Genomic DNA, 16,055 nt, shown 5'->3' on the forward strand with positions numbered 1-16,055 from the left:
TCTGGCCTGGGACCACGTGGCTTCCCTGCGCTGGAACCTTAAATAAGGGGGAAGGTGGGAGGGAAGGGCAGGGGAGGACCCCAGGCAGGGAAGGAACCTGGGGAAAAGAGGCCCAGGGAAAAGCTGAGCGCAGGGGGGGCGGGGTGGGTGTGGAAAAGCAGCCCCTTGCCTACCCTGTGGCTGGTGCCCCATGCTGCAGCTGCTCGCAGCACGCCTGGAGCTGCCTATGCCCACTCTGGGCAGCCCCGTGCAGGCTGCAGCGGCTACAGCAGGGAGTGCTGGCTACAGAGGGTGGGTGAAGGGCCGCTTCCCCTCCCCCCCCCCGCTTAGCTTTTCCCTGGGCTCCTTCCCGGCATGGAGGAAAGCGGCCCCTCACTTGCCCTGTGGCCGGCACGGGGCTGTCTGGAGCAGGCACAGGCAGCCCCACGTGGGCTGCAAGCGGCTGTAGCATGGGGCATGGGGCATGGGGCCGGCAAGGGACTTCTTCCCCCCGCCCTGCGCTCAGCACCACCTTGTAACCCAGCTCCACTGCCAGCCTGGGCCCTGTGCTGGCTCTGGGCTCTCGCATTGGGGCTGCACATGGGGACAGCAGCTGCAGCCCCCCTGCTTGCCACCCCAGGCAGTGTTTGCCACTGCCACCTGTGGGCTGCCCAGCGTGCGAGCTCTGGGCGGGCAGCAGCAGCCAACACTACCTGGCACAGTAAGTGGGGGGGCTGCAGCTGCTGCCGCTGCACACAGCCCCAGCGGGCAAGCCTGGAGCTGGTGTGGGGCCCAGGCTGGCAGCAGGGCTAGGTTAAAAGCTGGTGCTGAGTGTGGGGAAAAGTGGCCCCTTACTTGCCCTGCGCTGTTGCCGCTTGCAGCCCACATGGGGCTGCCTGTGCCTGCTCCAGACAGCCCCACGTGGGCTGCAAGTGCCTGCAGCAGGGAGTGCTGGCCATGGGGCGGGCGAGGGGCTGCTTTTCCCTGTGCCCAGCACCAGTTTCTTCCCTACTGGCGAGCAGGGGTTTGGGGCTGTGTGCTGCCCCCTGCCTGAACCACAGGGCTGGGGGAACACTGGGAGTGAGTGGGCAGGGAGCCAGCAGGAGCACAGAGTCTGCACATGTGTCCCGGGGCCAGTGCCAGTGGGGCCCAGAGCAGGGTGGCAGGAGCGTGGGGTCCCAGCCAGGAGGGGCTCTTTGGAGCCGGGCCAGCTCCCCACTCTGCCTGCTGGTGCAGCCCAGCCTGGCTTCACAGACCCTTGCTAGCCTGTGCCCTGCTTTGGGCCCCACCAGTGCTGGCCCTGGGACATGGGTCCCAAGATGGTGGCCAAGGGACCGGGCACCTGTCAGGGGGTGGGGCTACCCATGCAGCCCTTGACAGCCTGCCAAAACTGGGTAAGTGGCCCTCTGCCTGAAATAATTTCCCGCCCCTGCTATAGATGGATACCTTAGGCAAATCACACCTTTACTGAATGGAAATTTTGTTATTGTCTTCATGGAATCAGGATTTTGTTCTATGTATATTTCCCTGGAAAGTATTTTTTCTATATTATCTACCTGATGTGAAACAGCTTTGCTATTCCAGTCCTGAGCCTTTGCTGAATAGAGGACTGCCAAACTTGTGTCAAAGTATATGTTGATTTGTTAGTTAGACAAATGACCTCTAGAAACTGAGACCAGTTGTCCAAGGAACTGAAGTATAAGAGTTATGTTTTAAAGTATTGTTAATACACATCTCATGATAATTTAATAAACCTAGTATACAACTCCACTGAATTCAATGCATCTGTGGACCAATGCATTCGACCAGACTTCTAGTGTTGAATATACAGTATTTCAAATAAACGTATAGTTTTCTCAGTCTTGTGAATCATGCCTGTTTTTCAGAAAACCTTAAGGTAAATAAAGGCAGGGCGAATATTACAAGAACATGTTCATGTTCAAGGTTTATGCATAAAATAAAGATATTGAGACTAAACTTGACCTTATGTGAGGCTTCTTCACTGGTTGATATGTCTGAAACTTTATCCTCCCCACCCTTATCATTAGTAGACTCAGAGCAGGTAAGCTCTCTCTCGGCATGTCACAGTTCAGCACATGTTCTGGTTTTACTGAAAATGCATTTTGTTCAGATGCAGCTCAGAAATGTATCATTACTTGGTATTTTTGAGCATTACATAGGGCATGTGTATTCTGAGCTTGGATTTTTAGTTATCTTAACTGAAGCTACCATGAAGGGAAAACATGTGACCTTTATACAGGTACCCAGTGGTTTAAAGGGGTACTTTAAAAAAAAAAAAAAAGTATCAGTTTAAAGTCCTAGAAGCATAGATGTTGAACTAAAGTTTCAGATGAAGCAAGACACTTTTTGCACTAAGATCCCTTGAATCAGACATTGAAAAGCTGAAATTATTAAAATATGGTGTAGAGATAGGAAGAGACAATTCAGTCTGTTATCTCTAAAGAATAATGTAGGATCAGGAAAACCAGCCCAATAATAGTACATACCATCTCAAACTGAAGCAACAATTTTGATTTAGGGGCACATATACCTTCCTGCTGACTGGTTTGTGAACACCAGTAGGGCCTGTCTCTTACCTTCTGAATTTTTAGACTTCTGACAGATGCTCATTTTGAGGTCTGATGAGATCTAATCCACAATGCCAACAATTGCTCCTCCTGCCATGCCACATGTGCATGCCAGGGTGCACAATTTTGGGATCGGGGATTAATTAGATCCCTATCCCACCTTACTTTCCTCCCTTTCCCTCAAGGAAGTTGATATCTGGGTGCCAACAATTAGTTGATTGTCACTTAGGGGCAGAACTGGGATCTGAAACTGACCCCAGTCTGGTGTCTGGCCTCAACCAGCAATCAGCTGCTTATTAAAACTCCAGCTGGGAGGCACATGTGATTTTTTTTTTAATCATCCTTGGGCACAGGGACCCTGGGATCCAGCACATAGCAACCTCAGGATTAGGTTGATCCTGGGATCTCCATGTCTGCGGATGAGTAAAAATCAAACCTTCTGGTTGGGTGGCACACAGTTTTATAGGTCCCAGAGCATGGGGACCCTGAGATTGGGCTGCTGCAGCTCAGTCACTGAGACGCTGTGCACCGGGACCTATAAAACCACATGTGCTGTCACGCTGAGTGGCATAAGGGGTTTATACAGGTTCTGGTGCATGGGGACCCCAGGATGAGGCTGCTGTAGCCCAGCCTTGGGATCTCCATGCCCAGGGGTAAATAAAAACCATGTATGCTGCCCAAGTGAGCAGCACACGTGACTTCTGCAGAGCATGGGGACCCCCAGGTTCAGGGAGCATCACCACAATCCTGGGGTCCTGTTATGCTGATCCCTTTAAAAACCACGTGGGTAGCTGGGATGCACATGAAGTTTTCTGACATCCCCGGTGCATGGGGACCTCCCAATCAGGGAGAAGCCCCTTGATCCTAGGTTTCCCAGGTTCTGGGGATGTCAGAAAACCATGCATCGGGCTCGCTAGATCCCTTTTCTGCCTCTGGGTGTCATGTGAGGGTCTGTGTCTGGGGGCTGGTTCTGTCTCCAGTCTGAATGGGTTGGGGACAGTGTGTACCAGACCATGGGGATGCTGCATCCTGGATCTTGACACTCAACTGGGTGTTGAGACTTGTTATGGGCCAGCCCCAACCAGCTATGTGTTCACTTTAAGGTGTGGTACAAATGAACTACGAAGTTGCTGCACATTATATGTGGAATAACTTTGTGGCTTGTTTACTGTATTGTCATGCCTTAAATTGACTTGATTGTGTGGCCAGGTTACTATTTCAAGTACAGTTAACCTGTTACTTGTGTATTAAATATAACATGTCAGGGACCTTAATATATTCAGATGTTAAATACCTATAATCTATGGTCCCATAAAGAAACAACGGATCTATGAAGACCCCTGCTTCTTTCAAAGGAAAAGTAGTAATCTGCCAAGATTGGAGGTAAAAGAGAGGGGTTCTTTGACATTGCCATCAAGCACTGTCAATGTGTAGAGAGTGCATTCGGGTGCACGTGTACCCCCTGAGATTGGCTGTGCACCCCCTGGAAATGCCAGCCGTGAAACTGGAACTGCTGGTGGAAGTGCACGTCTGGTTTCACTGCTGGTGATTTCGGGCTCAGTGATCGACTGCTGGGGGGGGTGCCCCTCCCCCCTGGCTTGTTGGCGATCAGCCGCTGGGAGACACCCCCTAGTCAGTGATCTGGTGCCCCCCCCCCAGACTTAGGAGGCACCAGTCGCCCATGCCATCAAGGTTCTGATTGTCAGCAGAATATCATATCAGACAAACCTATACAGAAGATACCAAGTTTTTGCAGAAAATAAAGCAAGGCAGGGCTTAAATAAGCTGAGGAATCAGTGGTGACAGAGGAAAAAGGAATATAGAAACCTATAATTCAAAAGAATGGCCAAATCTCTGCTTGCAGTTGAACAGAATATTGGGCGCTAGGTATTACTTTGAGAAAAAAATTGGACATTAGGGCATTCCCTTCTAGAAACTGACAAGTGAAGTAAGCATAGCATCGCTCTGAGGCCTACAACTCCCAACAGATTCTCCTTAATCACCTGCTAAGTGAAGAGCAAAAGGCACTGCTCCCCTATCCTCTGCATGCCAGGATTGGGTCTTCGGGACCCAGTGCCATCCTGGCCAAGCCCCCCACATGCTGGGATCACATTCTTGGGGCTTGGCTCTTCTTCCTGGGTGCCAGGATTGTGTTCTGGGGCCCAGTGTTCTTCTCATCCATCCATGCATGCTGGGATCAGGCTCCAGATCCAGTGTGCAGAGCCTGGGGCTCCCCTGCTGCCAAATTTCTGGGTCTGTGGGGAGCCCTGCAGGCTGCATGACATGTAGTGGGCTAGAACTGGCCTGTGAGCCGGTGGTTGAGCACCCTTGCTCTACAGTGACTTGGATGCCCTTGCCATCCTCAGCTCTACAATACTGTGTCTACCTTATCATCCAGGAGGGATGACATTAATGGCACACCTATGAGTACTTCTCTGATGTTGGAACCTTTGTAAAATCGGTTGTAATATTTTCATTTGTCAGCTCCTAATCTGACAAATGTAAATGAAGGCTAAATTGCAGTAATTTATTCTTGGTAAATTATCTGTAAATGTAACAGGTTGTAAATTATTGAGATCTAGCTTGCACTTACTGTGGGATATAAAGCTTATGAATATCCATGGTTAGAAATAGATTTCTTTAGTCTTGTTCATAAAAAGTCCATATCATACACTGGACAAGAATCTCTTTGTGAGCTTGGTAGGGAATAATGTGTAGCACATACATACTGAGGGAGGTATACCTGATAAAAAATCGAGGTGATATGACTAAGCCAAGGAGAAGAAATTTGAACTCATAATCTAGGATCCTGGTTTTCTCTGTTTAAAAATTGCAGATTCTCTGATTAAAACCCCCAAAATCTGTGATGAAATGAAATGCCACTAATATATATATTTCTCAGTTGAACACAATGTTTTATTGATAGATTTACAATTTTAAAGCAATTTTGGAAGCCTCCCAGTGCTTCAATCACTATAATAAAATTAATTTTAAATACCTATAAATTTTGGTATTTGATTTGAGGGTTTTTATTATGGAAAATTGGAGCTCCCCCTGCCTCCTTTGCTCACCAGGATGCAGGTCCAGGATTCTCACTCCCTACCCACAGCCCCCCATTGCTTTGGTGCCCCTCACTCCCCACCCACAGCACCTTCCCTGCAGCCCTGCCGGAGGGGGCCCTCAGCTGCCAGGGCTCTGGGGCCAGGTACCTGGGTCCACAGCCTCCTGCCCCCCCCGCAGCAGCACCTGAACTCCAGCTGCCACCCATGGGAAGCAGCTGCTTCAGTGGAGCATGGAGCCTGGCTCCCCCTCTCTCACAGGCGGCATGGCTGGAGAAAAGCCCATGGTGGGGGGCAGGGAGGGGGGAGTGAATGCAGGCTGCCCACTGCAGGCTCAGGCTCCCTACCTTTCTTCCTTCCCTCAGGGTTTCTGCAGCCCAGCGGGTGGAACCTGGTGCAGCAGGGCTGGAGCAGGAAAGCTCACTGCAGCTGCTGGGAGCTCTGCTCATCCTGCCTACCTGGCAGCAGCAAGGGGCACAGCTCTGCGCTGCTGACCCTGCTGCTGCTGGGCAGGCAGGAGGTACTTTGCCAGGGTGAAGTGGGGCTCATGGTGGCAATGAGCTTCCGTGCCCAGCTCTGCTCTACCCTGTGGTGCTGGGTCCTGCCCTTTGGGCCCTGGAGGCCCTGCGGGGGAGGGCAGCAGGGCGGGGAGCCCAAACCCACAGTGGGCTGCCTGCCCCAGCCCTGCGCACGGACCTGGGGGCCATGTGTTCCTGTGCTCCCCCCCCCAGGAGTGCACATAGTGGCAGGAAACCACCCCACTTCCCTCTGCCCCCCCTCCGACCCTGGATGAGCCGCCTGCAGCTCTTACCCATTCCCTGCCAGGGCCCTGCGGCTGGTCATTGCCTCAGGCCCCAAGGCCTATGTATGTACTGCCCAGGCTGGGCAGCACCTCCAGCCCTAGGCCACCCAACTCCCTCCCTCCCTTATTATGGGGCTTCAATTCCCCCAACATTACCAGACTTACCTGCGCACGCATGCACATAGCACCCCCTGTCTGACCGCCCTTCTGCTCCCTAACAAGCTGCAGAGAGCTCTTTGCAAAAGTAGAAAATCCATGTGTTTCTCCATTTTAAAATGAAAAATCTGCATTTTTCTCAGTTAAAAGGGAAAACCTGCATTTTTTCCAGTTTCATGGTGGAAACCAAAAACCCAGATCCCCGCTCTTAATAGGGAGCTCTTAAAAGGATGCAAGAAGGACCTGTTATGAGCCCATTTTACCAAAATATGGAAGCAGAAATCTGAAAAGTAGACAGTCCAAATACATCTAAAGAATTAAGAGACAAATATTAGTGAACTTGTTAAGTATTTAAACGTGCTGAAGCTACCAAGATCTAAAATGAGTTTTTAGACACCTCCCTCCTTTTTCCTTTAAAATTAGAATATCTGAAACAGCTAAAAACTTCAGTTTTGTAAGACTTTAACAATCCTATCATCACTACTCCAATACCAGACAATTTGACTGTTTCTTTTTAAAAGAATACTATGGGAGTAAGGCACTCCTTGAAGTGTAGGGTGTCAATGAAAAGGGACAAATGGTTGCAAAGGGGCCTGTAAGATGAACTATGTTTAAAAGTGGGTTGTACCCAAGTTTTCAGTGACACATTGGTTCTGCTTCCTAGAGTATGAAGCAGGTACTGGGATCAGAGAAAGTAAAGCGATTTTCTACCCGCGTGGCAATCCTTTCAAATAGGCAGCTTTAAGGTGGCATTGTAACACAATCGTACTCAAACTGAGATGTTGACAACTGCTGACACTAATCTCTCAAATCTGAGGGGAAAAAATGAATGGAAAGAAAGAAGTTATTCCCTTTAGTTTAATATCATGTCATTTTATGAAGAAGATTGCATCAGCTCCTTTAGAGGATAAGTTCAGTACTATTCCCTGTTTCTTCTGGTATAAACTCAAGATCTGAGCTAAGAATAAATTAAGTATAGTAAAAAGGTTTGACTGCTATTAGATTTTAATGGTCTTTTCCAAAATACTAACTTTTTTTGGTTTTGTTTGGTGAACAATTTCTTGTTAATGTTTTTGATGAATAAAGTTTTTTTTTAATGCCTATATTGTTCCTGGTGTATTGTGACATGAGACCAGCTGAAGGTGATACTTTGATTGTCCTTGAGCCTGTTGAGACTAAGCATCAAAAGCATTTAACTTGGATAAAAAAGATGTTTGTAGAGGTGAAAACCTTGTGGTCTCTAGCTTAGTGGCTACAACAGTGACTCTCAACCTGGGTTCTGGAGCACCCTGGGGTACTGTGAAATTCCTTTAATGTTGTGCAGCACCATAAGCACTCAGTGTATGATTCACAAGATAAACCCAGACATTTTAAATAGGAATCTATAGTATCAAAACCATTCTGACCTGTTGAGATCTTCCTGAGGTCTTTGCAACAGAAGAATTGTTCTGTTACTTTTCTTAGTTAAAAAATGAGTGAAGCCTGAAAGTTGGCACTTCCTTAGCGGTGCTTTATGTCTAATGTGGTTGAGAACCACTGGATTAAAGTGTTTTGCCAAGGAAGGGGCAGGGGATGCACACCGGGATCCTGTGCCCTTCTCACCTTGGAGGGATTTAAACATACACTTTCTAATTCCTGGAAGGATTCCCTAACCACCACGCTGTAAAATAAGCTGGGCAAGGATATCCCCTATTTATTTTGGGGAAGGTGGATCACTGGAATTCAAGAAACAAGTGGCCAGAAGGACGCTAAGCAAGAGGGAGTCTGCCTCTAGCTTCGTTGTTATGGCGCTTCCCTGGGAAGGAGGAATCCTGGATTACTGGTCCTTGCTGTTAAACCTGTTTATACGTTTCACTTTAGATGATCATTGGTTAAAACCTAGGAAAAATATAAGAACAGAGACCAGAGCCTCTGGACTTTCTGTATCATCCTTAGGAGATATTTACAATTCCAGGTTCTATGTATGGAGAATTGGTGCCTAAGCCTGAATTGCTTTTTGGAGACACCTAACTTTTCCTGGTGACAACTTGGGAATTCCAAGTGTTCACACGTAGTCAAATTGAATTACGTTCCTACTCAGGGCACCTAAGTTTTAGGTATTGAAATGTGTAGCAGTTTGAATCAATTTTAATGTGATCCTTAAAACCCAAATTCAGAGAGAACCAAACAAATTGTCAAGTCTTCCTTGAACACTATAGAATTAGAAAAGATGGAAATGTTTGGAAGTTTGGGAACAATGTACAATACATTGTTCTAAACAGTCAAACCTGTTTAATAGTTTAGAATTTATCCCTGTTATCAGACAGTGTTGTAATTTATGTGTTTGAAAAGAAGCTTAAGGAAAGGCTGGTAGCAAATGTCACCTGAGGCAATTATTTTCTAAACCAGAAGTTTAAATTTGAAAGCAGTTTTATATAGTGACAATTTGCAAGTGTGGATATTAGATTATATCTGATGTAGACATTTCCCAAAGTTTATAAAACAGACTTGATTTAATACAATATGGGATGCAAATTATACATATTTTGAAAAACTGATATTGGTGCAATTAGTTATTTTTCAGAAATTAGAAAAAACAGTATTGAATATGAACACTTATGTAGAGATAATATACATTTCTAGAGTCTGGACATTTTGAAAATAATTTTAACATGCCTTATATACAGCTAAGTACATAAATACAAATATAGATCAATGCCAATCTTGATTTTTGTCACTTAATTCCCTATTTGGAATTCTTTGTTGAAAGAGAGGACTATTTAGGCTTTGCATCATGTATTATTTATCATGCAGTGCAGTTCTTGAATGTAACAGTGAATGTTCTAAATAGCTGGAAATAAAGAAGAATGCTCTTTCTTTCCATTCCTCAGTTAGCTGTTTAGCTTTAACTTGTTCAGGAGGAGAAAACATACAAAGTACATAGTGTGACTATGCAAGTAAGTGTTCTTTAAGTGCACAGTCTATTCCATAATAGTTGACTACTCTGAAAAGTGTACATTTCTGCCATCCTTTTGCTGGTATGGAAGTTTTCATGCACAGTTCCAATATTGAAAAGAGAATTGTTGCTCATCAACCGATTGTTTTCATCAAAACTGGATAGTGTCAGAAGACAGAAACTTCTGAAATGCTGGTTTTTTTGAGAATCACCTAATCACTATTGTAAACTTGCCACCATCTCATTGAGCTTATAAATTCCTTTTTATTTATTTTGGGCGGTCATTTAGTTTGGCAACTTGAAGCTGTAAAGTGTAGTCATAAGAACTACGCTTTATGCTGGGGGTCAGAGTTCTTCTTCTCAGACTCTTATCTAGTTACATCTCTCATTTAGTTGTGTAGCCTTGTGCACAATTTTTTTATCTGGGTGTGTACAGAGTACAGAAGTTTACCCTTGGGGTGTGTCAGATAGAGTCTGTGATCTGAATACCCAAACTTTCACAAATTATTTATGGCGATAAAATCGTAGGGAGAGACCTATGGTTTCACCTACTTGATTGAGTCGAAGGAGGAGAGGAGGTCTTTTGATCAGCCAATTTTTAGTTTGGAAAATTCGGTCCCATTATCTCTTTCTATTTGACAGTTTTTGATTGGCTGTAGGCAAAGATCTGTTCTATTATGAATGAAATATGATTTTTTTTAAATGTCCACTGACAGTTATTCAGTTAACTTTGTAAATCATGTAAATAGGATACACACAAACTGTGTGAATTGCCATTTCCACAAGATTTGATGAAAAGGAAAAAAATAAAAATATTCAGTTGCTCTCCTGGAAAAATTATATAAATAACTTCCAGATTTGGAAATACTTGTAAATTTTAGTTGTTTTTGCATTTCATGTCAAAATTAGCTTGCATAATTTGTTTTAGTCCTCTGTACTTCTCTTTTATAATCTATATCTGCAAGCTGCACATGTTTTGGATTTAGAGAACAGTTTTTATTTACTTGTAAATAGATAAATGAAAGTAAAGGGAGCCCTGTTTAAGAAGCAATTTTCTATACAAGAGGGATAAAATAATTATATATTTGTCTATATTCTTTTGTTACACATAGGTCCATTGCAAAAGAGCTTGCAGACTGGCTTATCAGCAACAATGTGGTTGAGCATATATTTGGACCAAATTTACACATTGAGGTTTGTGTACAATAATTGTCATTTTACTGTATGCATGAGGAAGTAAGTGTTTGTTCTGCTAAGGCTCTTCTAAATATATTTTTACTTTGCAGATCATCAAACAGTGCCAAGTGATTCTGAATTTTCTCGCAGCTGAAGGGCGGCTTAGTACTCAGCACATAGACTGCATTTGGGCAGCAGCACAGGTATATATATATATAAGTATATTTACAAGAAGGAACTGAAATGCCAGTTGATATGGACTTAAATTCATGCTTTCTTGTTTGCTTCATTACATCACTTGTTTTTGAATCGGTATGATGCCTCTTGTTTTCTCTGTTTCTCTTTTTATTTGTGAAATGTAAAGCGTGCATTTTGTTTGTTATATAGCGATAACAATGAGTGACTGGTGCCTCCCGAATCTGGGGGGACACCCTCAGAAGCTGCTGACGACGGCGGCCCTGTTAGGGGGCGCACCAGCCCTACCTCACAACATCACTGTCGGTCGTCAGGGGGGCATGTGCACCCCCGTGCGCCCCTACCTGTCACCTATGGATATAACTTTATTTGTAATTTTAGATGCATTTTAAATATGAAAAGGATTATAATTTAAGGCTATAATGGTTTCTGTCTTCAATAATTCTCCTCCTCTTTTCTCTGACTTTGTTTCTTAAGAAGGCAAAAGAGAAGATACACCAAAACCTATGCATGTATATATTTTTATACCATATTACTTTCTATAAAGTTGGTACTTTTTACTTTTGGTGGTATTACTTAGTATAACATGGTTCCTGAACATGGTTAGATTGTCTGAAGAAGGTACCTACCCCTGTGCTTAAATTTTGAGTACATCAAATGTTTCCATGCAATGCCTCCACTGAAAATTCCCCCAGATTACTGCACAAAATGTTATTTTAAATAAGTTTGTTATCTGTATTTGTTTAATTAAAATATATTTATATATTATATTGTTCCGATTAAAGTCAACCTTTTTCCCTGCTAGAAGAACCGTAACAATTGGATTTGACTTGCTTGTAGGGTTGGTGTGTAATTGGTACACCAGTGATCTTGACTCTTTTTGTACTTGCAGCATTTTTGTGCATGCAGTAAAATGACCAAAGGAGAATTTATTTTCTGAGCAGTTTTTATTTTAGTATTTTCAGTGCATTTAGCTCACGGGATCCTTGCCTTGATTATTTGATTTGCCCATGGAGTTTGGTAACGGTAGTAACATTTCGAGGGTTTTATTTATAGCTATGGACTTGTATTTGGGGAGAAGGCTGTTTTTCCTAAAATTGAACCTGCAAATGTGGAGTTACTTCTGTTGAGGGTTAACTTATAATCAGAATAATATGGTAGCTTTAAAATACTCAATTTGTTTTCTTTATATTTGAGATAGGGTAGACTTTGGCGGATTGTGCTAATTAAGTGTGGAGGTATTTTCTAACCAATGCCATCCTTCTATGATCTTCTACTTTACTTCTCCCATATTCCTTTCTCATACACCAGCTTTTTTTTCCCATGAATTTGGGCAATGCTGTCCAGTTCCAGTGGTACTATCCAAGAACTGATTTCAGTTCTGTGCCATCCCTGCTGCTTCTGCAGGGTCAGTGGATACTCTGTAATATTTATGCAGCTCTACGGAGGCAGTAAGGAAGACAAAAAGCCATTTGACATTTAAAAATGTGTCTTATCATAACAACACTTCCAAAATATTAAAAATACTCTCAAGATAAGAAATGATGATTCTTGTTGCTGCTTCTCCATAAAATCAAATGGTCTGGCCCATTAATAGTAGCAAAAACCTGGGAGTGAAGGGGCGTAAAGGTAGAGAATTTGGGGATTTATACACATAATCAACAATCAATTAAATTGGAGTTCAAAAGGTAAAATATTTTTATATTGATCATAGAGGTTGTCTCATTGTAAATGTGACTTTCTATTTAATTAATATTAAAGTATTTTATTGTATTAAACCATTTATTTATGATAATAAAACACAATGCAGTATGATGTTAATAATAATATGTAATTATTTTATTAATATGAACATTTTTATTTTATAAACATTAAAGTTGTGAGAAGATATAGGATGCTGTTTAAAGTCAAAGGAGACTTCTCTTGTTTGATCTTGAGCGCTATCTCTTCAGTGCCATGGGAGAGGCCACTTAAAAGGAAAACACTATTAATTGCTGGAGGCTATATCTATATATACCATTTATGTTGAAGGCATAATAATTTGGATAAATTGTGTTTTGTAGATAGTGGCTTAATTTGTAACGTCTTTATTTACACTCACCAGTGCTAACATGAAATGCTAGTCAAATATTAAGAGACAAAAATGATTGAATTAGCAATTCAATTAAAAAAAATCAGTTCCAAACGTGCATCACCCAAAACCTCTTTTAAGTTTAAAATTATAAATGAGCTCTGTGGTTTTTACATGTAATATCTTTAGATTTCAAGTGCTTGGAAGTAAGACTGTTGGGTTAAATCAGAATTGGTAGCTTTTTTGATATTTGATATTACTGAGAACTGTTTTTGTATAATGAAGTTTCTAGAGTGTTGTATGATTTTTTTTAATTTTTTTTTTTTTACCCGCCCAGGTTTATGAATGTGTCACTTTTTTGTTTGTTTTTGTAGTTGAAGCATTGTAGTCGTTACATACATGATCTTTTTCCTTCATTGATCAAGAACTTGGACCCCGTCCCGCTTAGACATCTTCTTAATCTAGTCTCAACTCTTCATCCAAGTGCTCATACTGAACAGGTAAAAACAAAGAAACCTGAAGTACAGCTGTACATTTTGTAACTCTTGTGGAGTATAAATTGTATTTAAAGAAAAAAGAAAGGCAGGATATTAGCATATTAGTCACGTAATATTTGTTTCTCTTAGACCACTGGAATATTTAATAATGTATTGAATAGGAAAATATAATTTAAATTCTTCTGTTGTTTTAAAGTAAGCCTTTATGGCTTTTAAATTTAGATAATACTTTTTTGGAAAATTTATATATAGCAGTTCTTAAGCTTCTTTATTTTTCATGTAGAACGTTTCTCTGTTTTGTTAAAAATGGATTCACTTGTATTCTTGTGATATTTACTTTGATGCACCGTAATATTGGAGTACAAAGGAAGCAACAAGTATGTCTTTTGCATAGACAACCTACTGCTTTTTCAGAGAACTATAATTTGATTTTGTTTATAGACCTTATATTTGGCATCAATGCTTATTAAAGCACTTTGGAATAATGCACTAGCAGCAAAGGCCCAGCTTTCAAAACAGAGTTCATTTGCATCTTTACTCAGTACTAATCTACCCATGGGAAATAAAAAAGGTGAGTATATATTTTATGTTGTCATATGTGTGTATTTTTCCAACATAGAAGTCATAGATGAGTTTTTGATTGTATCAGTCTTAGTAATATTAACCTATGAGCTTCATTTTTAGTAGACTACGCATGAAATTATTTTAAAATGTGGTTTGTGTATCTTGGAGCATATTTTAAAAATAAAGTCAGAAGGTGAAGATTAAAGAGAGAATTTCTGTTCCCACCTATTTCCCATAAGGAAGTTTTGAAACTTTATGAACATCCTTGAAAAGCTTTCCATTCAGCAAACAATACTACTAATACATCCACATTGTATGTATTTTTCTCTTCCTTTTTTCACACTTCTCCATGAATTATCAGCTGACTACTCTTCTGTTGAATGTTTATATCTATAGTACATTGTTTGTTTTTTGAAAAGTTAATGTAATTTTCACCGTTTTTTGGGTGTTTTTTGACGATACATATTACTACTCTTTTCTTAGGCTTTTCTTTTTAGGTACCTACAATCACTACTGAAGGTGGGGTGGCCCTATGTTATTTTAGGTTTCCCTTCCTTTGCCACTGTTGATTTATGTAATTATGAAGAAGTGATATGCTGACCCAAAACAGCTCAGTCACTTAGAATGTTTCCCTCCTGTTTTTTTTCCTTTCCCTTCAGAGGAAGAAGAGCTCAGGAGAGCAGCCCCATCGCCTTGTAAGTTAAGTCCTAGAAATACACTGCACCCTCACTTGTAATCTTTGTTATCAAGATGGCCATTAAAGCAGTAGGTTTTTGTGTAGCAGAAATGAGTTTGTGCAAACTGTGAAGTATTACTTTTGAGATGTGAGTTACCAGAAGAAAATTATATTTTGTAAAAGGGCTGACAGAATATCTCAGTTGCATTCCATACGTTAGACATTTCAGCTACTGAAACACGATTTGCAGCAAAGTGCTGATTTGATTGTTCAAAAATAATTTTATAAGGAGTTTCATTCCTTGTTGAACTATTGGCAGGTGTTAAGTTCAAGATGACAAGGCAGCTTTATCTAAAACTGTTACTTTGTTATTTACATTAATTTGAATATAACTGAGAATGTGCTTTTAAAATAGGGTCACCTGCGGCTAGCCCTCAAAGTAGTGACAACAGTGATACCCATCAGAGTGGGGGTAGTGACATTGAGATGGAGGAACAGCTTATCAACAGAACAAAACATGTTCAGCAACGACTTTCAGATACAGAGGTACAGTTACAAATCTTACATTATGGGTAGGGGTGCACCGATAAAGATTTTTTGGGCTGATACCATTGGCTGACCAATCATATCAGCTGATGCCGATATGCAGCCTGGCAGCTTGGAGAGCAGCATCTGGCTGGTAAGTCTGTTGTGGGGTAGAGGTGCGGGGGAGGGAAAGGGTATGTGAGGGGCCAGATTGAGTGCCCCGCGGTGAGGGAGGAAGTGGGGTAGGGGCAATGGCAGATGCTACACAGCTGGGGCAGGGCACAGGACAGTCACAGCTTGTCCAGGGGGTCGGGTGTGGCTCTTGCTGCTGCACACACCCCTGGGGGAGGCAGGGGGGGCATGTGCCCCCCGGATCTGTGTGTGTGGAGTGGGGCGTGGCTGCTGCTGTGTACTCAGGGCTGAAGGCTGTTCCAGCCTTTTCTCGGCACGGGGGCTGGGCCCAGGCTGTGCTCGGGTGAGGTGGGGTGGGAAGTGGTAGCTCTGGGAGGGGGGAATTATGGGGGGTTACAGCCACCCCAGAATTTGCTGTAGCCTCATCTTCCAGCACCATTGCCGCCCGCCTCACCCCTGCCCATCCCAGGCCGAGCCCCACCACCGAGCAGAGGCTGGTGCAGCCCATGGCCCCAAGCACGCAGCGGCAGCCCATCCATCCCCTGTGCACAGATCCAGGGATCATATGCTCCCCCATGTTTCCCCTGGGGATGCGCACAGTTGTGGGAGCCACCCTCCAGATGAGCTGCGGCTCTGTTCCCTGCCCCATCCTAGCTGTGCAGCGCCTGCCCCAGCCCCACTCCCTCCCTCACCATGGGGG

At 43.1% G+C, this 16,055-nt stretch overlaps 1 protein-coding gene across 1 annotated transcript in view; it reads left to right on the top strand.

The window, feature by feature from the left end:
• USP34 (ubiquitin specific peptidase 34) overlaps positions 1-16,055 on the top strand; it is a 237,910-nt gene that overhangs the window by 42,702 nt on the left and 179,153 nt on the right. The window contains exons 7-11 of the mRNA XM_019516623.1: positions 10,632-10,713; positions 10,806-10,898; positions 13,336-13,461; positions 13,900-14,029; positions 15,114-15,244. Of these exons, the coding sequence (XP_019372168.1) occupies positions 10,632-10,713; positions 10,806-10,898; positions 13,336-13,461; positions 13,900-14,029; positions 15,114-15,244 (562 nt within the window). The remainder of the gene's footprint in view (positions 1-10,631; positions 10,714-10,805; positions 10,899-13,335; positions 13,462-13,899; positions 14,030-15,113; positions 15,245-16,055) is intronic.

Source organism: Gavialis gangeticus, unplaced genomic scaffold (assembly GCF_001723915.1).
Source record: "Gavialis gangeticus isolate Ggan-Ray unplaced genomic scaffold, GavGan_comp1, whole genome shotgun sequence".
Taxonomy (NCBI): Eukaryota; Metazoa; Chordata; order Crocodylia; family Gavialidae; genus Gavialis; species Gavialis gangeticus.